The sequence below is a fragment of the Globicephala melas genome, chromosome 11, assembly GCF_963455315.2.
Source record: "Globicephala melas chromosome 11, mGloMel1.2, whole genome shotgun sequence".
Taxonomy (NCBI): domain Eukaryota; kingdom Metazoa; phylum Chordata; class Mammalia; order Artiodactyla; family Delphinidae; genus Globicephala; species Globicephala melas.
In genome coordinates this window covers 65,996,506-66,024,310 of record NC_083324.2, presented here as the reverse complement: position 1 = coordinate 66,024,310, position 27,805 = coordinate 65,996,506, and the positions used below count along the sequence as shown (strand labels likewise).

Here is a 27,805-nt window from a genome sequence, read left to right as displayed (position 1 = left end):
AGAGCGTCCGGAGAGTGGCGCGGCCTCTCTCCACTAGGAGTCCACCTTTTATAGAACTTGCACTTTTCTCCGTCCTTGCGGACAGCTTGCTTTCGCCTTGCACCCCAGATTCTCGTCCTTGGAGGTGGGGGTCCCTCCCCTTCCTCGTCTCAAGCACCCAAATTTTGGCATCGCTCGAGGTGAATGGCGGGAACCGGAAGTGTGTGCAGCGGCGGCGGGTACCCGGCGAATCGGGTCCCAGGCGAATCGCCGGAAGTAACAATTGCTACGGCAGGTTTCCCCCAGCTTAGCTATGGCGGCGATCCCTCCAGATTCCTGGCAGCCGCCCAACGTATACTTGGAGACCAGGTGAGGGTCTGGCCTCTGGGCCTGGGCTGGCGGAGGCGACGCGGAGCCCAGGCTTAGCCGCGGGGCTGGGTTCCCGGCGCGCTCCTTCGGGAGGCCGACCTCCTCGTGGAGCCGCGGTCGTGGGGGCGGCCTGAGGGCTGAGTGGGGACCGCCGCTGCCCGCGTCCGAGCTCCGCACCGACTCGCGCTGAGACTTTAGCGACAGAGGCCCGATTGCCTTCCTCTCACCCCTCCGTTCATTCATCCTTTCATTCAACTAACGTGTATTGAATCTACAGGCCGGGGACGTAGGATCTGAGGGTCAGAGGTGGATAAAACACAGCCTTGCCTTTAGAAGCTTACAGTATAGTGAAGGAGACAGATTTGTAAATATTAAGGCTGTAAGTAGCACAGTTGTATAAACAGATTTTTAGGAGAACACAGGAAGAAGCACATTTATTCTCTCCTATCAAAGAGTGATAACATTGAGCACAAACAGCTAGTGCCGTGCCCCTGATGTGTAGCATCCCATTTAGTTTAATCCTCTTAGCAACTCAGATCATGTAGGTACAATTCCAGCTTCTCTCCAGTTTTAGCAGGAGAAATGTCAAAATTTGCAGAGTAAGTGGCTTGATTAAACCCATGTAGCTAGTAAGTAGGGGAACCTCATTTGGAGCCTGGTCTGTCTGCCTCACGTGCTAGGTTCTTTAGCCCCATTCATTCCATTACCTCCTTGGAAAAAGTTAAAAGTGATCTTTCCAAAGTAGAACAAATAACCTTAAGTAACTTCTTACTACTACAACAGTATAAAATTGAAATTCTGTAGTATGACCTTCATCCTGGCCTTTGCCTACCTCTCTCCCTACATCTGCTGTTCTCACATCAGCAGCCAAGGTCCAGCCATCGTCTTTCCATCTTTCTATTCTTGCTCATGCTGCTTTACCATCAGAGCACAGTTCTCTCAGATGCTGCTCTTGCCCCTTGGCCATTTTCCCCACCTTCTTAATGAGAAAATTCTACTTTTTCTGGCCTCAAGTTGAAAGTATGTTATTTCTGAATTCACCTGTTAGTTTTTTTAATTACAACATAAATCAAAATTTAAATCCAAGCAGTTGTAGAAGTGTATAGAATAAGAAGTGAAAGCAACTCCTCTCTGTAAAAATACCATTAATAGTTTGTTGGATGACCATCCAGATCTTTTTCTCTGTACACATAGGCATCTCTTTTATGTTCTATTTTTAAAGAATAATAAGATTGTATGAACATATTATATATATATATTTTTTCTGTAATTTGCTTTTCTTTCGCACACTAGTACATGCAGCCTTCGGTAGTATGGATATTTCCTAATTTAGTCATTCCCTCTTTGAAGACTTAAATTGCTTCTCATATTTTTTTTTCTTAGGACAAATACTGGCATAAACATCCTTGCACATATTGTATTCTTAAGCATTTTTGTAAGTTTCTCCATCGAATAGAAACTTAGAAGTTGAAATTGCTGTCAAAAGGTATGCACATTTCAAACTTGTATAGGTATTTTCTGATTGCCATTCCAAAAAGTTATTCCCTGTATTTTACAAATATCCACCAGAATGTTGCTCCGTGAGAGGAAAAGCACTTAGAACTGTATCCTGCACAGAGTAGTTGTTAATCCGTGTTGAATGTTAGGAGTGTGAAGGATGAATTGCCAGTAGAAAGGCTTTTAGAAAGCTATGTTCTAGCACATAGTACATTTATTAATAGAGTGCTTACACTGTGCTTGGCACTGGGTATTCATGCTATACAGAGTTGACTCAGTTCACACATTCTTGGAGCTTAAAGTCTAGGTGAGTGATGACATGGAGGGGAAGGCACCTGTCCTAAGTCTTACTTCTTCCTTTTCCTTAGCACTACTTCTAGGGGAAAAGCACTTATCACATTGGGCAGGTATAAAGCTTTGAAGTAATCAGATTTTGCCTTTGTTGTACCCTTCCTAAATACACACAAACTGTACCTTTTTTTTTTCCCATTAATTTTTTTAATGAATAGGTAGTAATTTACGTAGCTCTAAACTACAAAAGCTTAAAAAAGATATTCACTGAAAACCTTCCTGTCTCCCATTTACCCACTTTCCACCCCCACCCAGAAACTTATATATGTATAAATAAATTTGAATTCCCAATTTTTTAATGTCCAACTTAAAAAAAATTACAAATTAAGTGTAAGATTTTTTTCCCCTAATTCAGGGGTTGGTTATATTGGTTTCCAATGATCAGTGATTTCTTGTATACAAGGTGTTAGAATTTTTAGTTGTCCATGGTTATTTTGCTTAAAAGAAGTACCAGAAGCCCCTGCATGTTTTACTCAAAGGAGGTATCTGTGTTTATGTTATTTGCATTGTGTTGTTTTCCTTTGCTGAGCATGAAATCTGATATTTATCGTAATTTCATGATTTATAAGCTTGAAAAGGAAGAGTCATGGAGCAGTCCCATAACGTTTCTGTCTGCTGTGACCTTGTTCTTGACTGGAGCTCTACTGTCCTCTCCCCCTGCAGCATGGGGATCATCGTGCTGGAGCTGTACTGGAAGCACGCTCCAAAGACTTGTAAGAACTTTGCTGAATTGGCTCGTCGAGGTTACTACAATGGCACCAAATTCCACAGAATCATCAAAGACTTCATGATCCAGGGAGGTGACCCAACAGGGACAGGTACAGTTAAGTCAACGTTAGTTTCTGAAGCCTCATGCTGTTATAACTGAGTAGAAGGTAGCCAGGGCTCTCTTCCACATACCAGGGACTGGGTTAGTTGATTCTGGTGACTACTTCTGCCCTTGCTAGCACACCCCCTTCCCCAAACACACACAAGTGGAATTGACCAGAAACCAATCTTGACTCCCGGACTTTATAGAGTTTCTCATAACTTCCGTGTATTGCTTACTAAGAGCAAATAATGTTTGCCTGAATTATAGTAATGCATAGAGTAGTCTGGATAATCAGGAGGAAAGAAGGACATTTTCAGTGTTTTGAGGAAAAGAGAATAGTGGTTTCTTAGATTGATTCATTCATTTAACAAATACTGAGCACCTGCCTTGTGTCATATATTTTTCTGAGCTCTGGGATATGGCTGTGCCTAGAGGAAAAAAACAAAAAACTTCCTGCTCTCAATAAAGCAGGAAAAGGATGTGGGGATGGGATTTTAGTAGAAAGGTCAGGGAAGTCCTGTCTGAAAGATGTGGTTGGAACAGAGATCTGAAGGAAGTGAAGGAATGAGCCTTGTGACTGAGAGAAGAACATTCCCATGGAGGGAAGAGTAGACCCAGAGGCTGTGAGTCAGGAGCCTAGATAGGAGATCATGTAGGACCTTGTAGGGCATAGTAGAGACTTTGGGTTTTATTCTGAATAAGATGGGAGCCATTAGAAGGTTTTGAGCAAAGGAGTGACATGATCTGACTTATTCTTTAAAAAGATCACTCTGGGAATTCCCTGGCAGTCCAGTGGTTAGGGGTCTGTGCTTCCACTGCAGGGGGCACGGGTTCGATCGCTGGTCGTCAGGGAACTAAGATCCCACATGCTGTGTGGCACAGCCAAAAAAAAAAAAAGGTCACTCTGACTGCTGTTTGGAGAATAGATGATGTGGGGCAAGAGTGAGAGCTGGGAACCAGTTAGAAAGCTGCTGTAGTCATCCAGTCTAGATATATGTGGTTGGACTAGCCTAATAGTATAGACGGTGGTGAGAAGTGACTGGATTCAGGTTATGTTTTGATAGAAATGGAGCCAGTGCTGAGGTTGGAAGCTGGGAAGGACAGGCGTGTGAGAAAGAGATGGTCAAGGATGACTTCAAGGGTTTTAACTGGAGTTTAGTGAAACGTGAAGGTGGAGAGAGGAGCATGTTTGGAGGGGGAACATCAAAAATTTGGTTTTGGTTCTGGACACACTATGTTTGAAATGCTTGTCAGATCTTCTGGTGGAAATGTTGATTAATGGGATATGAGTGTGGAGTTCATGGAAAGGTTGGGGATGGAGGTATGAATTTGGGAGTTATCATTGTTGAGTTGGGATTTATTAGTGAAATTGGTAGATGCCAACATTTATAATTTTCAAGGGCCCTTGCTTCCCAGTCTGCATTTTCTCTCTGGCTAATTCCTATTCCTGCTCTTTTGCCTTTAAATAAGCTTGGTTCTCTCTGTGGCAGTTTTTTCTCAGTCTTTTTCTTCCTTGTCATTCTCAGTTGTCCTTTATCCTTTATGATGAAGAGGCATTCTATTTTTTCAATATATATGGACGCATTTCAAAATATAGAATATAGAGGAAAGTAGAAAAAAGAATGGAAAAATCACTCATAAGAGGGAATTTCCTTGTGGTCCAGTGGTTAGGACTCTCTGGTTGGGGAGCTAAGATCCCGCAAGCCACGTGGCGTGGCCAAAAAAGAAAAGAAAAGGAAAAAAAAATCACTCATAATTTTAGCTCCTAAAGATTCCTAACCACCATTAGCTATTCCCCCAATGTCCCACCTCTCAGAAATGATGAACATTAACTTTTGGCGGCCATTATTCTAGACATCTTTCATTTCAGATACCTAGTTAAAAGGATGGATAACTAGCTAGATGGAAATAATTTCAAGAGAATAGGCTATGTCATGCATGCTATTGTTTTTAAAACAAAAAGTATTTAATTTTGTATATACTTAACAGAAAAATTGACTTCCTACTGTGAAAGATGAGACAGTTAGTACTTAAATTTCTACCCATTCGTATTGTCTAGGGAAAACTTAGTTTTACTTGCTTCCTATGTTGGGAAGAACTCAGTTCTTCCCTCCTGGGTTTTTCCTTTACTTTTATATGGTCGCACAGAACACTTCACTGACACTTCTGGTCACCAAATGTATGGAATTTTTTTCCCCACAACAAGCAGTTCCCTGTGACACCAGCTGTGTTTGATTAATTTGCTAGAGCAGGTCAGAGAACTCAGGGAAACCTAAATGCTTACTTACATTTCCCAGTTTATTCAAGGATATTGTAAGGGATACAGATGAACAGAGGTGCTTCAGGTGAGGTCTGGGAAGGTGCTGAGAATGGGAAATTCTGTCCCCATGGAGTTGGGGTACATCACCCTCCCAGGGTGGATGTGTTCGTCTGCTTTGAAACTCTATAAACCCTGTACTATTGGGATTTTATGGAGGCTTCCTCATGTAGGCATGATCAATTATTAGCTCCATTTCTAGCCTTTCTCCCCTCCTTCCCTCTCTGGAGAAGGGGGTGGGGCAGGCACTGAAAATTCCAAGCTTCTAATCATGACTTCGTCTTTCTGGTGACCAGCCCCCATCCAGGATCCACCCAGAGTCACCTCATTAGAACAAAAGATGGTCCTAGTGCTGTCATCACTTAGGAATTTATAAGGGTTTCAGGAGCCCTGTGTCAGGGATAGGGTCAAAGACCAAATATTAGAACAAGAGATGCTCCTGGTGTTCTTACCACTTAGGAATTTACAAAGGTTTTAGAGGCTCTGTATATATAGATACATCTTTTTTTCTGTTATCGCACACCTGTCCTCCCTCCCTTGCTCCCACTTTTTTGTTGTTAGTTTTATTTTTCCTTATCAGAGTTTACAGCATTTTCCATTCTGCACCTGTGAGTCCCTCAGTTACAGTGTGGGTTCTACATTTCAGAGGGTTCAGTGCTCACCACTAGGCTTTTCTATTCACGAGTGGTAAAAGGCAGAATTTATTGTTGAGTGGTTTTTATTGCAAGGGCTGGAAGGTGTTATATTTTCAAACTCAATCATGTTTGAGAATTTCTGCCAGTTACGCTTATAGTTGAAAAAGATCATGGGGCTTCCCTGGTGGCGCAGTGGTTGAGAGTCCGCCTGCCGATGCAGGGGACACGGGTTCGTGCCCTGGTCCGGGAAGATCCCACATGCCGCGGAGCGGCTGGGCCCGTGAGCCATGGCCGCTGAGCCTGTGCGTCCGGAGCCTGTGCTCCGCGGCGGGAGAGGCCACAACAGTGAGAGGCCACGTACCGCAAAAAAAAAAAAAAAAAAAAAAAAAGGATCATGACTTATTTACTGTTCTTGGGCCAGACTAATTCTCTCAGATCTTTTTAGACAATTCTGCTCCATTGCCTTCTGGTTTTGAACCTGGCTTTGGAGAATACTGAGGCCAGATTTACTCCTTCCTTCAGTTCAGGGAAATTTTTTTATTTGTATTTCTGAATATTTTCTCTGTTACACTTACTGGATTTTCTGTTTCAGGAAACTAGTTATTCTTTATTTCATTGCCTTTGCCTTCCATATCTGTCACATTTCTCCTGAGTAAGTTAGATGATGTTTTTCTATTTTTTCCTGCATCCACTGAAATAATCTCAGACCTTTACTCTGTGCCTTATTCAGTTTTGAGGCCTGTCTGTTCTGTTCTTTACTGCTCTAATTTATTTATTAGAGCTGTCTTGGTGTCATTTGGCTCTCAGTCTGTTTTCTCAGCTCTGCAATCTTTTCACCTTATTCTGTTGATTTGTTATCTTGTCTTAGAGCTCTTGTTTTCTTGGATTCTTATTTTTGTTGAAGCATCTGTAGCTGAGACAACCATGGAGAAGCCCTTCTTGGATTATATTTTCTCCCTTCTTTTTTTTTTTTTTTTTCCGGTACGCAGGCCTCTCACTGTTGTGGCCTCTCCCGTTGCGGAGCACAGGCTCTGGACGCGCAGGCTCAGCGGCCATGGCTCACGGGCCCAGCCGCTCTGCAGCATGTGGGATCTTCCCAGACCAGGGCGCATGAACCCGTGTCCCCTGCATCGGCAGGCGGACTCTCAACCACTGCGCCACCAGGGAAGCCCATATTTTCTCCCTTCTTTCTCTCCTTCCATTTGTTGTGTATGTTTGCATAGTCTCCGTGCCATTTCTTGTTGTCAAATCCACGCTTAACGTCGGAACCTGCATTGACCTTATCTTTTATTTGCTTGGGTACAGTGTAAGTGGATTCTCTTTGTCACTCTCCCTACCTTTGTGGGACCAGTCATCTTCCCCATCCCAAATGCTAGGTTGCTTTCTTTCCATTTTATTCTAGCCTGCTGAGGGTGTGGGAGAGAACACCAGCTCAGCCCACAGTGAGCCCCTGTGGGAGGGCTGACTTCTGTTCTATCTTCCCAGACTCCATGCCGATGGTGTCCCTCTACCCCCACCCCAGGCCCTGGGTAGCCCCTGAGTACAGCTGTAGCAGAGGAAAAAGAGGCCTCATACCTTTTTTTCGTTTTCAGCTGGGTTTCTATAACAGAAGACATATTAGCGAGAGAAAAGCATACAAATTTATTTAATATAAGTTCTGCATGACATTTCCTTTATAGGAAAATGAAGACCTGAAGAAGGGGTTACCTTGAGCGTTTTTAGGCTAGGTTTGTTAGAGTGGAAAGTTGTGGGAAAATGTGAGCGGACAAAAGGGGTATGAGTATAAGCTCAGTGTAGTAAACTAGGGGAGACTTAGCAAGGCTTGTTCATTCAGATTCCTCTTGGGTGTCCCTCTTTCATGAAAGTAGGGATGTTCCTTTCCTCCAAGTATATGGAGGGGACCTCTCATTTGAGAGTCTTATGACCCACTTCAGAGGAATGTCAGAAAGTCCTTCCTGCACCTGCTGTTTCTCACATTCCTTCAACTTGAAATACTCATTATGCCAGGGTGCCTTATTTTGGAGTAGCATGTTCTGATCCCTGTCATGGCCCTGTGTTCCTCCACCTGACTAAGGTGGTCGTTGCTATTATCCTGACCTGCCACTCCTGAGCGCCTGTGGTGTGTGGGCTTCTGTCTTCAAGGGCTTCTTAACTGCTTCAGGGTTGTTCACCCACTCCCCTTGTTGGCTTCTCAAAATTGGAGGGTATTTGTAAGAATTCTCTGGGTGACACTCCTCCTTTCCTGATTACTACTTTTCAGAAGTGCAGGCAGAAGGATCTCTTATTTCTTTCCCTGACTGACTCTTTTCAGAATCATTGGAATAAGTTTGTCTCCTTTTTCTTATTTGGTTGTTGCTGATGAATTTTTGGCTTTGAAAGAAAGTGAATTTTTTGTGTTTGCTTCATCAGTTATTGGGGAAGGCTGAGTCTAATTCTGCTTCAGTCCACTTTCTTTATCTGAAAATGTCCTGTCAACACTTTGTTGTACTTCTTTCCTGTCTTCTTCCTCTTTCTTGTTGTTATGAGATAAAATTTTAGTTCATAACACCAGTGAACTGAGAGTTCTTGATTAGTGTACAAGAATTGGAAGTGACTCAGATGTGAGTGCTCTTGTCAGAGCTTCCTTGTATTTCTGTAATTAGTTTGCAATCCTTCATAATGTCACATTTCCATGAGGTAATTTTAATGAAATTGAATCACTCAAAAGATTTCCAGATAATTGTGTCCAGCCTCAAGTATAGTGAGTGGTTGAGCTAAGCCTGTTGGCAGGCTTATGGTGGAAGGCAAACAGGAGTTAGGCCCTCCTGGGTCACTAGTATGGACTGCTGGCTGACTAGGTAACGTAATTTTTGCTTAACATCTCAGATGACCAGCATGTGGCATTCTGGGCTCTTCAGCAGGTCGATGTAGCTTTTCTATCCCCGATGTATCCTTTCTGTCCCTCAGTCCGGCTCCTCTGGAACTATACTTTCCATGTCTTTCTTTCTTTTTTTTTTTTTAATTAATTAATTAATTTTTGGCTACATTGTGTCTTCGTTGCTGCGTGCAGGCTTTTCTAGTTGTGGTGAGCAGGGGCTACTCTTCATTGTGGTATGTGGGTTTCTCATTGTGGTGGCTTCTCTTGTTGTGGAGCACGGGCTCTAGGCGCGAGGGCTTCAGTAGTTGTGGCACATTGGCTCAGTAGTTGTGGCTCGTGGGCTCTAGAGCACGGGCTCAGTAGTTGTGGCACACGGGCTTAGTTGCTCCGTGGCATGTGGGATCTTCCCAGACCAGGGATCGAACCCGTGTCCCCTGCATTAGCAGGAGGATTCTTAACCACTGTGCCACCAGGGAAGTCCTCCAGGGTCTTTCTGATACACCTTTGCCGGATGTTTTCTCAATTCAGATGTCTTTGACCTCCTGCTTCATTTTAAACCATTTTTCTTCTTTTAAATTTCCTTTATTGTAATAACTCTATGCTGGATCTTCTCTTAGCCCTCTGAATGTCTTTTCTCTGTTTTCTACTAACTTCTTCTCTTTATCCTCTTCCTATAAGACATGGCATCCTATCAAGCTCTTCCTTTCACGTTTCCAGCTCTGCACTTAGCCTCACAGTGCTCACCAGCTGCCGTGATTACAGTGATTAATTACGTGCTGATTATGCTGTGTGTCACCCTCATTCTGATTTCATCTCACCTCTTAGTAGCTCCAGGAACACCTGAAATTTAACGTGTTGAACAGCAAGCTCTTGTTAATTTTATTCATTTGATGAATATTTGCTAAGAATCTGTGGGGTATCCTGTACTATTCTAAGGCCTGTGAGGAGTATTTAAGCATTAGAAGCCAAGGCATTTTTCTCTTCGTTGCAGAGAACCCTGCCCTGCCAAGAAGACAATGTATTCATTATAAGAGACAACTAGAAAGTAATAATATGATAAATATGCAAATGCATTGTGGTATGCTATGGATTATGTATAGAACATTTGTTGGAATAATTCATAATGAGAGAAAAAGTACAGTGGAATGGGGTTAGAATGGGATGGAGTAATATTTTGAGGTGGGCCTTGAAGGAAGTGTAGAATTTTAACTTTTGACAGGACAGGGAAGGGCATTTTATTGATAGATTTAGGAAGAAGAGTGAATACAGAATGGAGGCACAAGTGACACACCTGTAGGGTGTGAAGGAGAACCCACCACCCCAGGTGTCACGTCTCATGCTGGACTGGCTCTGTGACGTGACCCAGCCACCTCTCCACGCCCAGGACAGATGCATAAAATGTGATTTCTAAGACCCCCGAACTGCATGCTTAGGGGAGAGTAAGGGAGGAGCAGTTTGGGGCAGAGTGCACAGAGTAGTAGGAGACAGCATGGGGGTTAAGATTGGGCCAGTTCGGGAGTTCAGATTTGAATTAGCATCATTCGGGGACCATATGGGACTCTTGATAAGAAAAATGTGTGAGGTCATTTAATCCAGCCGTGATATACGGCAAGGTAGTGTAGTGTGGGGGTGAACAGAGGGTTGAGGAGCCCGCTGGGCTTGGGGTTGAATCTTGGCTTCACACGAACACTTACTAAGTGTTATGTTAGACAACTTATGTGACCTTGCTGAGCCTTCTTATATATAAATGGGGAGTGTGGTTATATGTACCTCATGAGGGTTTTTGTGAGTAGTAGATGAGCAGATGTTTACAAAATTGTTAGCACAGGTTCAACACAAAATAGGAGCTCAAAAAAGTATGGGTGTTTATTATTTATTTTGGTTGTTAATTCATTTAACAAATGTCTGTTGGACTCCAGGCATTATTCTAAGAGCTGGGGATAAAATAATGAATAAGAAAGCCCTTATGGAACTCTCATTCTGGTGGGAGAGGCAGTGAACAAATAAGTATGTAGTACACTGTCAGGTTGTACATGACAAATGATATGGAAAAGGGGTTAGAGCAGGGATTCTCAGCCTTGGCAGTACTGACATTTTAAGCTGGATAATTCTTTGTTGTGGGGGCCGTCCTGTGTATTGTAGAATGTTCAGCTGCATCCCTGACCTCCACTCCCTAGATGCCAGTACAAGTCCTCGGTGTGACAGCCAAAAATGTCTCCACGCATTGTTCAGTGTCCCCAGGGGGCAGAGTCACCCCTGGTTGAGAACCACTGGGATAGTGAGGGAGGTGTTACTGTGGATAGTGTGATTAGGGAAGACTTCTCTGATAAGAAGGAATTTGAGCAGAGCTCTGGATAAAATAAAGTAATGAACCATGAGAATGTCAGGGACAAGGACAATCCAGAGGGAACGGCAGTCAGAGGTCTTAGAACCAGAATGTGCTCTGCAAGAAACAGCACAGAGGCCACTGTGGCTGGAGCAGGTGAGTGAAGGGGAGAGTGGCAGGAGGTATCAGAGAACCAGATCATGAAAAGTCTTGTAAGTTGTGATGAAGACTTTGGACTTTGTCTGAAGTGTGATGAAATGTCACTGGAGGATTTTGAGCAGAGGGCTGCCATGATGAGACTTGTTTTAAAAGGATCCCCTGACTTCCACATACAGAATAGACTGGTGTGGAAAGCAGGAGGCAAGGCCGGAAGCAGGGAGATGAATTAGAAACTTTCATTGTTGTCAAAGCTAAAGCTTATAGTTTGCACTATGGTGATAGGGGTTCTGTTGGTTCTGGTCCTCTGGGAAGCACATGCCAAGACAGAGTGAGAAATCCAAGAGATTTAATGGGGTAACACTTGTGAAAGGTAAAGGGGGGAGGGAGCAAGTGTTGGAAGGAGAAGTCTTCACATAACAGTGCAGGTCTAACGTCTGTGAAAGGAGAGAGGGAAGTGGAGAAGGAGCCAGTAGAGGAAAATGAAGAGCTGCCAGTAAGGTGGGATTTCAAGAAAGGTGACATCAACTGTCTGATGTTGCTGTTGGATCAGGCAGGGTGAGGCCTGAGGATTGACCAGTGGATTTAATGACAACGTGGTGGTTCTGATGACCTTGACAAGAGCAGTTTCAGGGAAGTGGTGAGGGCAAACATCTGAATGGAGAGCGTTCAAGAGGCTGGAGAAGAAGTGGGATGGGTTTTTTCTGGAAATTGATGAAGAGAAATGGGGAGATACTTGGAAGACAGTGTTGTTGTCGTTTTTCCAAAATGTGAAATAGTAATACCATGTTTTTATGCTGATAGGAGTGATCTCTCAGAAAGAAAAACTGATACAGGAGAAGGGAAAATTGTAGCTGTAAAGTTCCTTAAAGGTGAATGGGATTGATTAGTATGTGGTGGTGGGATAGTCATTCGAACAATTTATTTATACAGTGTATTAATAATGGATGAAGCAAGGTAAATGGGTAGAGATGTAGGAAGGAAAGTGGATTTGGTGATGAGAACATGTGAAAGCTCTCTTCCTTTTTCTCAGTGAAATAAGAAGCAAAGTTATCCACAAAGAGCAAGGAGCAGAGGGGGAATGGTGGAGGTTTGAAGACAGAGGAACTGGCGTAAACTTGGGCAGACTGCCTCCCAAGGTGGACTATTGGTCACAACCTGCAGTCGTCTCTCAAAGAAAATGCTCAGATTATCTGAGTTAAAGGAGGCTCCTCATCACTGATACTACTGTGTTTGCTTCATGTTATATACTACATGGTTTCCATGCATTGTCTTATTTAATTCTTTTAACAGTCCTATGAGACATAAGTGCTACTACTGTTCCTATTTTTTGGACAAGGAAACTGGGGCTTAGAGAGGGTAAGTATATTGCTTAAGGTTACACAGCTAGTAAGTGGTGGAGTGGGAACCGAAATCCAGATCTCTCTGACCCCAAAGGCAAGTAAGGAAGAGAGGACTCTATCTTAAGAGCTAAAGCTTCTTGGAGAACTGTAGTATTGTTTGCTGTGTTAGATCTGGTATCTGGCATTTGCCCTGGTAATCCAATAGTAGCTCCACTAGTCAGTTCACCCTTTCTGCTGTTACTAACAAAGTGATTGTATCAATTTGGGATGCTTCTGGCTGCAAGTAACAGAAAACTCAACCACAGAGGCTTAAACAAAGAGAGCTTTTGTTTTTCTCACATAACAAAATGTCAGGAGGTAAGCGGTTGCAGGCACTGGTTCATCTGCCCAGCAGAGTTGTCAGGGACCCAGGCTTGCTGTGTCCTTCCACTGCAGCATTCTCAGTGTGTTGGCCTTTGGTCTCAAACTTGTCTTATGGTTGCCAGGTGGCTGCTGCTGCTCCTGACATCACCTCTGCTTTCAAAGAAGGAAGATGAGGAAAGAGCTATGGGTGAAAGACAGGAGTGTGTTGTCCTTTTTTAATCAGGAAAGCTATAGCTTTCCTAGAAGCTCTACTCAGTGGCTTCTGTTTAGGTCAGTAAGTCAGAACTGGGTCATCTGGCTACCCCTCGCTGCAAACGGGACTGGTCAGTACCTGCCTTTTTTGTCTCTGAGGTTGAGGTAGGCCATGGAGAAGGGGTTGGAAATGCTCAGAGGATATCTGCGGTATCTGTTAGAGGCTCTCTTGCTGGAAGAGAGGCTTTGATTGGTTTGGTTAGTTGCCTTCTTGTGTCGAATGCCCCAGGTAGAGCTTTCACGTGGGCCTCCTAATGGCTAACTGGCTGACCTGTGGCTGCTTTAGGGCTGGATATTAATCCGTGATTCCATCAGCTGTGGCATGGGAGTGGTAGGCACAGGTAGCACCAAGTATGGTAATCTTTGTGTAAGAGACCACTCTCCATGTCTTAGATGCCACTCTAGTTCATCTTGAGAGGTTTCTACAGTCAGTGAGCAGGAGAAGGAGGAAGCACATCAGAGCAGTCTTGGGGATAAGACAGGTTTTTTGTTTTTGTTTTTTAAAGAAACAGAAAGCACAGATCATAAAGAAAAAAATTAAGGAATTTCAACTGCAAAAAATTCTTTGCATGAGAAGATCCCATTAAAAGAGTGAAAAAAGTAGGAAGATGGTGGAAGAGTAAGACGCGGAGATCACCTTCCTCCAAACATTTAGAGAAGAGCTAACACCTATCCTTCTCAAACTCTTCCAAAATGTAGCAGAGGGAGGAACACTCCCAAACTCATTCTACGAGGCCACCATCACCTTGATACCAAAACCAGACAAAGATGTCACAAAGAGAGAAAACTACAGGCCAATATCACTGATGAACATAGATGCAAAAATCCTCAACAAAATACTAGCAAACAGAATCCAACAGCACCTTAAAAGGATCATACACCATGATCAAGTGGGGTTTATTCCAGGAATGCAAGGATTCTTCAATATATGCAAAACAATCAATGTGATAAACCATATTAACAAATTGAAGGAGAAAAACCACATGATCATCTCAATAGATGCAGAGAAAGCTTTGAACAAAATTTAACACATATTTATGATAAAAACCCTGCAGAAAGTAGGCATAGAGGTGAACTTTCCTCAACATAATAAAGGCCATATATGACAAACACACAGCCAACATCGTCCTCAATGGTGAAAAACTGAAAGCATTTCCGCTAAGATCAGGAACAAGATAAGTTTGCCCACTCTCACCACTCTTATTCAACATAGTTTTGGAAGTTTTAGCCACAGCAATCACAGAAGAAAAGGAAATAAAAGGAATCCAAATCAGAAAAGAAGAAGTAAAGCTGTCACTGTTTGCAGATGACATGATACTATACATAAAGAATCCTAAAGATGCTACCAGAAAACTACTAGAGCTAATCAATGAATTTGGTAAAGTAGCAGGATACAAAATTAATGCACAGAAATCTCTGGCGTTCCTATACACTAATGAAAAATCTGAAAGTGAAATCAAGAAAACATTCCCATTTACCATTGCAACAAAAAGAATAAAATATCTAGGAATAAACCTACCTAAGGAGACAAAAGACCTGTATGCAGAAAATTATAAGACACTGATGAAAGAAATTAAAGATGATACAAATAGATGGAGAGGTATACCATGTTCTTGGATTGGAAGAATCAACATTGTGAAAATGACTCTACTACCCAAAGCAATCTACAGATTCAGTGCAATCCCTATCAAACTACTACTGGCATTTTTCACAGAACTAGAACAAAAAATTGCACAATTTATATGGAAACACCAAAGACCCCGAATAGCCAAAGCAACCTTGAGAACGAAAAACGGAGCTGGAGGAATCAGGCTCCCTGACTTCAGACTATACTACAAAGCTACAGTAATCAAGACAGTATGGTACTGGCACCAAAACAGAAAGATAGATCAATGGAACAGGATAGAAAGCCCAGAGATAAACCCATGCACATATGGTCACCTTTTCTTTGATAAAGGAGGCAGGAATGTACAGTGGAGAAAGGACAGCCTCTTCAATAAGTGGTGCTGGGAAAACTGGACAGGTACATGTAAAAGTATGAGATTAGAACACTCCCTAACACCATACACAAAAATAAGCTCAAAATGGATTAAAGACCTAAATGTAAGGCCAGAAACTATCAAACTCTTAGAGGAAAACATAGGCAGAACACTCTATGACATAAATCACAGCAAGATCCTTTTTGACCCACCTCCTAGAGAAATGGAAATAAAAACAAAAATAAACAAATGGGACCTAATGAAACTTCAAAGCTTTTGCACAGCAAAGGAAACCATAAACAAGACCAAAAGACAACCCTCAGAATGGGAGATAATATTTGCAAATGAAGCAACTGATAAAGGATTAATCTCCAAAATTTATAAGCAGTTCATGCAGCTCAATAACAAAAAAACAAACAACCCAATCCAAAAATGGGCAGAAGACCTAAATAGACATTTCTCCAAAGAAGATATACAGACTGCCAACAAACACATGAAAGAATGCTCAACATCATTAATCATTAGAGAAATGCAAATCAAAACTACAATGAGATATCATCTCAGACCAGTCAGAATGGCCATCATCAAAAAATCTAGAAACAATAAATGCTGAAGAGCGTGTGGAGAAAAGGGAATCCTCTTGCACTGTTGGTGGGAATGTAAATTGATACAGCCACAGTGGAGAACAGTATGGAGGTTCCTTAAAAAACTACAAATAGAACTACCATATGACCCAGCAATCCCACTATTGGGCATATACCCAGAGAAAACCATAATTCAAAAAGAGTCATGTACTAAAATGTTCATTGCAGCTCTATTTACAATAGCCCGGAGATGGAAACAACCTAAGTGTCCATCATCGGATGAATGGATAAAGAAGATGTGGCACATATATACAATGGAATATTACTCAGCCATAAAAAGAAACGAAATTGAGCTATTTGTAATGAGGTGGATAGACCTAGAGTCTGTCATACAGAGTGAAGTAAGTCAGAAAGAGAAAGACAAATACTGTATGCTAACACATATATATGGAATTTAAGGAAAAAAAATGTCATGAAGAACCTAGGGGTAAGACAGGAATAAAGACACAGACCTACTAGAGAATGGACTTGAGGATATGGGGAGAGGGAAGGGTAAGCTGTGACAAAGTGAGAGCGAGGCATGGACATATATACACTACCAAACGTAAGGTAGATAGCTAGTGGGAAGCAGCCACATAGCACAGGGAGATCAGCTCGGTGCTTTGTGACCGCCTGGAGGGGTGGGATAGGGAGGGTGGGAGGGAGGGAGACGCAAGAGGGAAGAGATACGGGAACATATGTATATGTATAACTGATTCACTTTGTTATAAAGCAGAAAAAAAAAGTGAAAAAAGTAAACTGGAAAAAAGTATTTGCAAAAGCATTAACTGACAAAGGATTAGTATCTAGAATAATCCTGCTAATAAAAATATATAAATTTTAAAATGTGAAACCACTCGGTAGAAATGTGGCTGTTGACAGGAGGGAAGCTAAATAGCCAGTAAACAGGAAATTACGCACAGCTTCAGGGAAACGCAGTTTAAAACACACAAGAGATCTGACACCTTTCAGACCGACAAACATTAGAAAAAGCCTGGCAAAAGGACCTCGAGCAGTAAGGGTAAGAGTGAGAGCACTGTGGGTGGGGCGCACATTGGGGCCACTTCTGGCAAGATAGTTGGGGAAATCTAGTAATGGTGAAATGCTGATACACTGTGAGCCTGCATATCCCCCATGAGGTATAGTCCCTGAGAGCTCCTGCACTTGTGTTTGGGAGACAGTATAAGAATGGTATTGCAGCATGGTTTATGATACCAAAAACAATGGAAAGATACTAACTATCCATCACCGTGAGAAAAGATGGTGTTGTAATCATTTAGTGGAACGAATGCTACAGAGAGCTGCATGGAACAAAATGGATGAATATCACCTACAGTGGTGACCCAAAAAAAGCTAACTGAAGAAGAATATATAGAGTATAATACCATTTATATAAACCTAAAAACATGCAAACAACAGTACATTTGTTTAGGGATACATACAATATGTAGTAGAAAAGAAAATGCACGGAAATGACAAACTCCTGGTCAGAAAGGGTAGTGGTGACCCGAGAGGAAGATGAGATCCTTCACAGCAGTTGTTAGCTCTTGGGGGAGTGGTGGAGTTGGGGTAGGGAAACAGGGTGTGTGTGCCTGGGGTCTTCGACTGGATTGGCCACACTTTATTTCTTGAGGGGAGGCTGCACAGTTGTTTGTCGTATTATTCTTTGTATCTTTTTATGTCTGAAATATTAAATACATTGAATAAATGTTTAAAGGAGAGGGCAGAAGAGTGGAAGGACTTTGAGGGCACAGAGTTTGGAAAACAGGCCTGTGCCTGTCTCCCTTGTATCTGTACTAGAGGAGGCACACAGCACGTTTTTACCACAGAGCTTCCTAAGTTTTGGCTTTATATGTGATCATTGACATCTGTTGCCTGCTGTGCACCGGAGAACTCTTTAATCACTCCCTGTCCATTTCTCCACTATTCCGCATGCCCAAAGGAATGTTTTGATTGGAATTATTTGTCTTTCTGACAATTTGCTGCAAACCCTACTGAGTTGAATTAGGTTATGAAAAGATAACATATTATGATTAAATGGTGCCTTCGAGGCCCAAACTACTTGCAGTTGGTCAAACTATGCCTAGTGAGTGAAGTGGGGCTTCCATGCCCTTTCCTCTCATCTCCTTCCGATTGCTTAAGCCCCCAGGCTTTATCTGTGGCTCTTGACTGGCCTATCCTGTTTGTGGTGCCATTCATATGTTGGGTTTCAGTTCCTTGAGAGTGGGGCCCTGAGGTTCTGGCAGTCCTTGGCTTGCAGAGATCACACTTCCAAGGCTCAGCCTGCAGACAGACAGTGCACTGCTGAGTTTCATCCTCGTCATGCTCATTCAAGCCCTGGAGGTAGGGCTTGACCTTAGTTTGTCCCCATAGCCCTCTTTCTCCTCTCTCATCTTCAGCCCTAGCACTTCTACTAACCAACCCCCCACCCCAAGCTCAAGCAGGAACCTTGACTCTGTAGTCAGAGGGAACATACTGGTTATATAATTGCTGTTTGGAGGTATACTGGCATGTTGGAATTTTTGGAATGAATTTTTACATAGTTTGGTAGTTCAGTAATTTTCCAGAAGCATGGGTAGCCTGGGCCAGGTGGGAGGTTTCCCCAACTCTGTTAACATTCACCCCCATTCCTCTTTGCATGAGAACAGCGTTTTCTTCCTGAACCGGGGGCTGTGACAGGCTCCCTGTGGTGGAGCATCCTAAAAGACACAGCAAAGGATTTTTTACCATGGAAACACCTTAGCAGGGCCCAGGGGCCTCTGGGGGTGGACATGGTGCTTTAACATGCTACTTTCACAGCAGGCTGTAAGAGGAAGTGAGCTCCTTGCCTCTGGCCTGTTTCCTGTCTGCCAGGCAAGCAGAGTAAGCTGATAAATCTGTTCACTTTGTTTCAGGCTGTTTTGTCTTGACTGGTCAACTTGGAGAAACCAAAGTAGTTCAACAAGACATATGGTTGACTAAATAATTAAGAGAGCTATCTCCTATTAGGACATTTTTTCCTATGGAAAAATCTTATTTAACGTACCATTTTTCTCTAACAACAAAACCTGGGTGCCCAGAACAGCAAGGGTATGGACTCTTGTGGATATATAAATAACCTGTGATGTTGCTAGCAAATCATTCCCAATGCCATGTTTCTTCATATTCTCCTTACAGCATACTGCTTCTCCTCCCAATGAATTCTCCCTACTGTAAGATTATTCTTTTCTGCCACATTGCCACCCAGCACTGTCCTTGTTTCTCCTTAAGCTAGTTATCTTTGACTCAAATGAATTTTATTTTCCTTCATCTAGGTTAAGGATGACAAATAGGTTTCAATTCTTATGCTGCATCTGATCCATTAAAAATGGCTGCCTGGATTTCTGGGTTGGTAAGGATTCAGAGGCCAGTCTAAGCTCAGCAGGGAAGAGTGCTGATTGATTAGCAGTGTCTGTGATGGGCATAGGGTTAGGACTTGGAGCACTCCTGTCTAAAGTACCCATAAAAATGTAAAAAATCAGGAAACCTCTTAACACATCAAACCATGAATGGTGGTTATTTGTAGATGGTTAGATTACAGGGGACTTTAATGTTCCTTTGATAATGATTTATGTTTTCTACATTTTGACAGTGAAAATGTATTACTTTCATAAGCAGGAAAAAAGCACTCAGTGTTATTTTGAAAAGAAACGTCTTACCTAAATGAAACCAGTGATTTGAATGTGCTGTGCCAATGCTTGATTCTGCTGCTGGGCTGTGTAGTTGCAGTGTACTTAGCACAGTGCTAGGCGTGCTCACTGATTTTCCTCGTCTGTACTCCAAAAGTCATTAAACCCTGGACCGTAGTTCTTGGTGTGAGGTGGAATGTGGGCTGATTGGTTTCCTGTCTTCTAACTGGCAGGTCGAGGTGGTGCATCTATCTATGGCAAGCAGTTTGAAGATGAACTTCATCCAGACTTGAAATTCACAGGTAGGTATATGACCTGTCTGGACTGGGTAGGAAGAGGGAGTGGATTTTAAAAGCTCACTCTTTTGGCTGTGATTCAAGGTGAATGCCTGACACCGTGGCCTGGTGCCGTGTAGCTGCCCAGCTGCAGAGCCACAAAGAGCTCTGGTGGATTAGAGCAAGCGGCCTCAAGAGTCCTGAGCGATTCAGAGTGCCGATCTGAGTGATCTTGATTCTAACTACTTGTTGAATGTTGCTGTTACCAGCTTCCTCAAAGAAGCAGTTGACCTTCTTGAATTTTTGAGGGGAATTGAGAACATGGTCCAGAGTTAGCAGGGATCATCATGGATAGAGGCTAGGGAGTAGGTGAAGACAAGGAAGATGAGGCCATCGGGTAGTGCAGTTGTTAGCCCTTGTGCAAGGGCAGAGAGCCTGCCCTGAGGGGAAGGTTGTCTGGTCGGGTGGTTGGTCTGGCTTCTTTTTATCCCTAGGCTGGTGTTGCAGATCCAGGCTGGAGCTATGGGGGTTATTCATACTCTTTCCTCTCTTCCTTTTTCCCGCCAGGGGCTGGAATTCTCGCAATGGCCAATGCCGGGCCAGACACCAACGGCAGCCAGTTCTTTGTGACCCTGGCTCCCACCCAGTGGCTTGACGGCAAGCACACCATTTTTGGCCGTGTGTGCCAGGGTATAGGAATGGTGAATCGAGTAGGAATGGTGGAAACAAACTCCCAGGACCGTCCTGTGGACGATGTGAAGATCATTAAGGCATACCCTTCTGGGTAGACTTGCTGCACTCTTGGGCACACCCAGGTCTTCTGAGATGGCCCCAGTGAACCAGTTTCCAGATGACCTAGAATGACACGTAACTGTAAACTGCATTTTGGTCTTGCAAATCTGAGGCGCTGAGGAGGCCTGGGGCCTTGGGTGAGTTAGAGATGGAAGTGTATTTTAATAGGATGCTTCTTTTCTCTTCCCCAGTGCCTGTGTTGACAGAGCATTTGCAGAAATGCCCATGCGTGATTGTTCACAGGTTACTGCTCACTGCAAATGACCCATACTGCTCCTTCTTGTGTGTATCTGCTCTATACACTTGGAACGAAATGAAGCCAACTCTGTCATTTTGCAGTGCCTAACCAGCCTCTTCTTGCAGAAATTTATATTCTGGGCTACACTGCAGTCTTTGGTGGCTGACAGCCGTAGAATTCAGAACCAAGTAGTGTCTATCAGCCTTCTTAACTGTGTGCACCCCCTATTTCAGTCCTTTGCCTTTGTTCTTCCAGGGATTGTATGCATCCTATATATATTTTCCCTCTCAAAACCAGAACATCAACACTGCTGTTTCTGACACTTAGACATCCCACGCAAAGCCACATTGAATTTTTGCCAAGTGAAAAATGCATCCAACAATCAAGTTTCTAAGAATGTGTCAAGTGGGGAATGATAATGTGTAATAATTGAGAAATTAATTTATTAAAAAGAAGCAGAAGCATTGACCATTTTTTCCCCAGGAAGGAGTAGAAATCTATAGTGAGCATACGGAAAGACTATGAATTCTTCTTAAAAAGCAGTATCCTCATAAAGGAGAAGCACCACTTAAGTTTTTTTTTTTTTTTTTTGCGGTACGCGGGCCTCTCACTGTTGTGGCCTCTCCCGTTGCGGAGCACAGGCTCCAGACGCGCAGGCTCAGCGGCCGTGGCTCACGGGCATAGCTGCTCCGCGGCATGTGGGATCTTCCTGGACTGGGGCACGAACCCGTGTCCCTTCCATCGGCAGGCGGATGCTCAACCACTGCGCCACCAGGGAAGCCCACCACTTAAGTTTTTTAACCTAAGACTTTAGAGAAACTAGATAAGAGATTTTATATATATATTTTTTAATCTTTCTGATTTTTTTAGGGAGGGGGCGGTGAGAGAAAGGAAGTTAATACCTATGGAATACATAGAACTTCCAAAATAAAATGCCATTGATGGTTGAAATCACTGCTGTAGTTTGATTTTAAATATTGTAAGAGGTTCTAACAGCCATTTGGACCTCTGAACCCTTTCAAGTAGTATTGCAGGACTGATATTCAAGTTTTCATATCATTTTAGGTTTTTGCATCTCTAGTAGACTTCTCCCATCCAATAGTAGGTTTGACTTTAAAAAAGCAACACCAAAGAAAGAAGTAAGTGATGTTGATTAGCATTTCTGAGTGAGGGGGAATCCCCTGTAGATTAACCAAGTGGATGTGCTGAGAGACCTGAACCATTCCCTGAACTTGGAAGAGATACACCTGCATGTCATCACAAGCCCAGAGGCAAAATGTGTTGTGGTGTTTGTTTTCTTTTTTTTTTTTGCGGTACACGGGCCTCTCACTGTTGTGGCCTCTCCCATTGCGGAGCACAGGCTCCGGACGCGCAGGCTCAGAGGCCATGGCTCACGGGCCCAGCCGCTCCGCGGCATGTGGGATCTTCCCGGACCGGGGCACGAACCCGTGTCCCCTGCATCGGCAGGGAGACTCTCAACCACTGCGCCACCAGGGAAAGCCCCATTGTGTTTGTTTTCTTAAATGGGTAGTATGTTGATTGAAAAGGGGATTATAGCTTAACTGTTCATCCTTATCACTCTACATATTTTGGAAATGGTGATTTACTTTATGGAATGGCCAAACAAGGTTCTGTTCCCCAAGCCTTCCCCATGTTCAGCCTCTTTCTCCATCTTTCTGTCTCTCTTCTCTGAAAAACAAAAAAGCAGAACCCATCAACAAACTATATAAATGACTTTGTAACCTCCCAGAGATGGTTTTGGGGTATAGAGTACTATTCTGGGAAAATAGAAATACATTTCTTTCAGCCTGGACTGGGTGGACATAATTGGACCCACCTCTAGGAGCAAGGAATAAGACACTCAACCACTGACCTTCCAGAATTATAATCCTGAAAATCCCTGCTTTCACCCAGGTCATTGAGAGAGGTGGAAACGTATTATCGCTACTTTGAGAAGTAAAGAAGGTTGTGATTACACTGGGAAGAGCTACACAGGCACAGCTCCTTGTTTCTGGATAATATACCAAATGTATGCCAAGGTGATCACACATGCAACATATGCCAGTTTTCATAAAGGATGTGACCTCAAAGAGTAAAACTTGAACTGTTTCAGTTTCCAGTGATTCTGCCAGTTAGCCAGAGATATAGAAATTCCTGACTCTGTGTAAAGGGAGCTTGTGTAAAAGGAATCCTGGTTGATCCCTTTGTCATACGAGTGTCTACACCCTCTCTGGAAAAGTACAGTTATGACAAGTCTTGTGGAAGTGGGGTGTGCTAGGGCACAGATAGCTCATTTCAGTCACAGCTCAAATAGATCAAGGTGAAGGTAGGTTACACAGAGAATGCAGGATGAGTTTGTAACTTAGGTGGAGATTAATGAAGATAGGTTGTGGGACTGTGAGAGCTAATCAAGGGACAGGAGATATATAGCTTTGGTGGGAAGGGTAGGAGATTCCAGACTTTTTAGAGAAGGCTTGAAGTTGGGAGTAGATAAGCCAACGAAAGAAGCCTTCAAACAACTGCCCATGGGATGGGTTAGAAGTTTGGTACCCAGACTGGAAAGTGCGTGGCCCCCAAGGGTCTTAGCCCAGGGCTTCTCACTCTTTGCCACACTCAAGAATCACTGGGGAGCCTGCTAGAAAGCAGATCCAGATTCAGCATCCGACTAGAGATTCTGGGTTTCTAACCAGCTCCCAGGAGATGGTGACTGCTGGTCCAGATACTACACTTTGAGTGGTGAGAGCCTAAAGGTCATGTTTGTCAACGTGAAATTGGGGTGGGGAGTGGTTCCTAGAGCATGGAGCAATCAGGACAGTAACCTTTTCTTCTGCCTCCTAGACCAGTAGTGGTCTTAGAAAACGGAAGGGGTTCAAAGCTCTTGGCTTTGGCTGCTAAGATTGAGCTTTAAGAAACAATGCTCTTCCACCTTCCGTTCTCATTTAGTACACCGCGGACATCAGGCCATGTGTGACACTAAGATCCTGTGAGGGTACCAGAGGGGGTGAGATGGTATGGTTCAGTAGATATCACAGAAATTCAGGGGAGAGAGAGGTCATCAGCAATTATGACATTGAGGATAAAGGGCTCTGGAACCAGACTGCCAGAGTTCAGAGCCCAGCTTCACTGCTTAGCAGCAGTGTGATGAACTATTAATAGTTTCTTAATCTCTCTGTGCCTTAGTTTCCTCAACTATAAAATGAGGATAATGGTCCTAACCTCATAAGGCTATTGTGAAGATTAAATGAGCTAGAGCAGGTACTTAGAACAGGGACCAGCATTTAGGAAACAGCTGTCCTTATTACCGGCGGCCCTCGAAGCCACCACATACTTCTGCCTTTTCACACCAACGTTTCAGCAGCCTGACCTTGCACACCTCTCCCTCCCGCTGGGCTAACCTCTGAGAGCAAAAGCCCTTGTCTTATTCCCCTCTGGGAGTTCTCTTAGCACCTTATGCAATTCTTTGAGGTTATTGCTGAATAAATGAAATTAAAAATTGTTCTCTGTCAGGAAAAGATTTGAGATCCATTTGCAGAAATAATAGCATTACCCCAAGTCTCCAAACCCAGGCTTTAGCTGGTATGGTAGCAAAGCCTTTCCACTAAGCCCTGTGGAAGTCCTCAGCTTGATTTATTTTTGGACTGTGTCTCCAGAATATGTCAAAATAGCTTTCCCTGCACAAGGGAAACGATTCCTACCCTCAGATCCTCGAGCCAATCTGAGCTGTCACCGTGGCCCCTTCTGGCACTACATTCTTGCAACGTGTGGAGGAGGAAACATTGAAGAGCACATTTGTTTAAGTGGCAGAGTTTACTGCCTACAAAGCACTTCATGGCCTCAGAGCCCTGTTGCCTGTAGGGTAGATTACTATTTTTCCGGTAAATATCGGATAGGGATCTTCCAGCAACATTTTTTTTACAGATAAAAGAGGGGAGAAAAACAACAAAAAAAAGAAGCAAAGTATAGGGGAAGAAAGCATGTTAGGGTCTCACTCTAAGGCCGGCTTGGTCTGATTTTGAAAAATGGGTCCTTATTTGTTCTTCCAAGTAGGTAATCCATGATCCCTAACTGTCTGAAACCACAGATGGCCAGTTTTGGGTCAGGTTTGTGGACAGTGAGATGTGAGGCTTTTGTGTGACCTTGGGTGAATCACTTTACCTCTGAAACTTGGTTTTCTCATTCATCAAACGAAGATCAGAGCAAGGCCCCATTAGCCCTAAATTTCTGAATCTAGGTCATTCTGAGAAGATTCCTTCAGCTGCCGAATTTCCATTTAGAATGCTGTTTTGGAAATTTGCCACTAGAGGCCAGTGTGAATACAGTTTAGCCTTGCAGCTTCTTCAAACGGCAGATGCCTACCAATGCCTTTTCATGATTCTAAGCCAGGCCTGGCACCCCTTGGGTGTGGAAAACCAGCAGCTGCTCAGACTGAGTGGGGCCAGAATTGAGACATCAGCCTGGCATTGAAAAGGCCTGGGAAGACTCTGTCGGCACAGGCCCGCCAGCCCTCTTTCCTGTCTACTGGACTAGACGGAGGAGAAGCCCTCCGTGCATGGTGAGGGTGCTTGAGCCCCTGTGCCCGGGGCCTGGTTCTGTAGCATGCCTCATTGTAAAGAGCCAGCTCCCTCTTAGCCACTTAATATTGCACTTTACAGTTGAAGCCATTCATTCAGCAAGTAATCTTGGAGCCCCTCTTTTAGGTCCAGCAATAGCAAATATTTTCAGAGTCAACCAGAAGGAACCTTAGAGGACTTCCCTGGTGACGCAGTGGGTAAGAATCCGCCTGCCAGTGCAGGGGACACAGGTTCGAGCCCTGGTCTGGGAAGATCCCACATGCCGTGGAGCAACTAAGCCCGTGCGCCACAACTGCTGAGCCCACGTGCCACAACTACTGAATCCCGTGCTCCTAGAGCCTGTGCTCAGCAACAAGAGAAGCCACCACAATGAGAAGCCTGCTCGCCGCAACTAGAGAAAGCCCGCATGCAGTAACAAAGACCCAATGCAGCCAAAAGTAAATAAGTGAATAAATTTATTTTTAAAAAAAAGAACCTTAGAAGAAATTATTGCCCTTTCTCTGTTCCATGGTCTGTGGAAGCTTCTTATATGTATTTTTCTCTTAATCTCCAAAGCCATCTTCTGTGGTTGGCATTATTATGCCCATTTGCAGGTGAGCAGACTGCGGACCAAAGACAAGTAGCACTGAGCCTTGTACAAAGTGAATGAATGTATGGAATAACAGGCCCAGTGTTGCAGGGCTAGTAAAAGGCATGTCTAGGACTTGAACTTGAGAACTTCTGATCCCAAGTTTAGCCCTTTTATCTCTACCTTTGATGTACAGAGGAGGAAGATGAGGTGCAGAAAAAGAGAATGATCTGGTGGCAGGGTAGGCATTAGGACCCGAAACTCCTGCCTTGCAGTCTCTCCATCCTAGAGCATCCTCAGCCCAAGCTGGCTGGGAGGCTCCAGCCTTAGTTATCTCCAAGACCCTTCTAAGCAGAGCCTGCCAAGGCACAGCAGGAGGGGAGAAGGAGGGAGGGAGGAAAGGAGCACAAATGACCCTAATCAGTGTGTTTATTGGATCATAACTGTATTAGCCTCACCACTCAGCTAATCTCATAGACTCACTTTCCTCTTTGTGAGGATCTGGCCACAGCTCCATTAAAAGCTGCTGGCCTGAGTACCTGTGAGGAAGCTCTTGTACAGCAGAGGTGGTGGGGAAGGAGGGAGAAAGCAATATTTCTACTTCCTCGTTATGCTGACGGGGAAAACGGCCATTTCACATTCACTGTATAAGGAAAGCCCCCAAGGAAAGGGAGTCCAAGGTTCACAACTGTCTTTGGAAACATTCAGCTCTAAGAGAAAATGTTCCCTTTGTGCCTCCCCTTTTTGAAAGCATTTGTGATACTTTAAGAGAAAACGAGAAGGGAAGAAACTCATGTTTGGGGAACATACCACATGCCAGGTGCTTTACATGTATTATTCCATTTAATCCTCTGAAGGCCTGTGAACAAGACATCATAATGTCCGTTTCATAGATGAATCCGTTTCATGGATGAAGCTCCACGTCAGATGGCTGGGTTTTGGCAGAGCTGAGCTTCAGGCTTGGGGTCTGCTGTCTCCCTCGGTCATACCCGAAACTCCCACAGGAATGGTTTCCATACCATTCTCTGCCCCCTCCTCCCTCCAGCTCAGAAAATATGGAAACTGGTTTTCGAGCCAGGTCATTGTGTAACCTTGGCAACTTCCTTGAGCCATAGTTTTTCCATCTATGGAATGAGAAGGCCAGACTTGGTTTCTCTGGTCTAAACCTGGGCAATTTTATGATGGTATTTTCTTGCAGCACATTCTCATCTAATTGGACTCTTATACCAGTTTGGAGGGGATGGGCGTATGGGTATCATCATCCCCATTTTTTAAGCTAGGGGAACCTGAGAAGCAGAGATAGAATGAGGGGTTCAAGGTCATAACATGAATGGTTGGAATGGAGACAACCCAGCACTGCCTCTTGCCCCCAGGCAGGCGGGCAGGCGGCCTCTGAGAGGCTGTCAGCAGCAGCTCCCAAACCCTGACACCTGAGCCTCACCCTGGCTCCTGATAGAATTATCAGAGAACTGGGGAACACATACTTACTGTAATCAGAGCAACTTTTCTTAGCTAGGGGTGGAGGAGGCAAGATGTGAAGTGTGTCTGATGAGCTCCTCTTGCAGTGCAGAGCCCAGAGTTAATAAAACTCAGGGAAATCACATCAGGCAGCTGGAGATGCAAGCAGACGGGCTCCAGGGGCAGGGCCACTGGGACTTCAGCTTCCACACAAAGCCAGGCTCGTGGCATTTTGTGCACATTTCAGTTTTCTTCAGCAGCCAGGCAGGCAGATAAAAGCAGCTTGGCATGAAAATGAATTTAGCGCTTGGGGAAAAAAAAAAAGAATGTTTCACCCTTGGTGGCTTTTCAGACTGCCCAGTGCAGGTACAGCCAGGGGACATGCTAAGGAGCAGCAG

The 27,805-nt window shown here is 43.8% G+C and overlaps 1 protein-coding gene across 1 annotated transcript; it reads left to right on the top strand.

The window, feature by feature from the left end:
- The first annotated feature begins 52 nt into the window (after window positions 1–52).
- PPIL1 (peptidylprolyl isomerase like 1) lies at window positions 53–27,805 on the top strand. Its single transcript, XM_030870904.2, has 4 exons — window positions 53–348; window positions 2,860–3,014; window positions 19,739–19,807; window positions 20,348–27,805. Exons 1-4 carry the CDS (start codon window positions 293–295, stop codon window positions 20,566–20,568), a joined length of 501 nt encoding a protein of 166 aa, XP_030726764.1. The 5' UTR covers window positions 53–292; the 3' UTR covers window positions 20,569–27,805.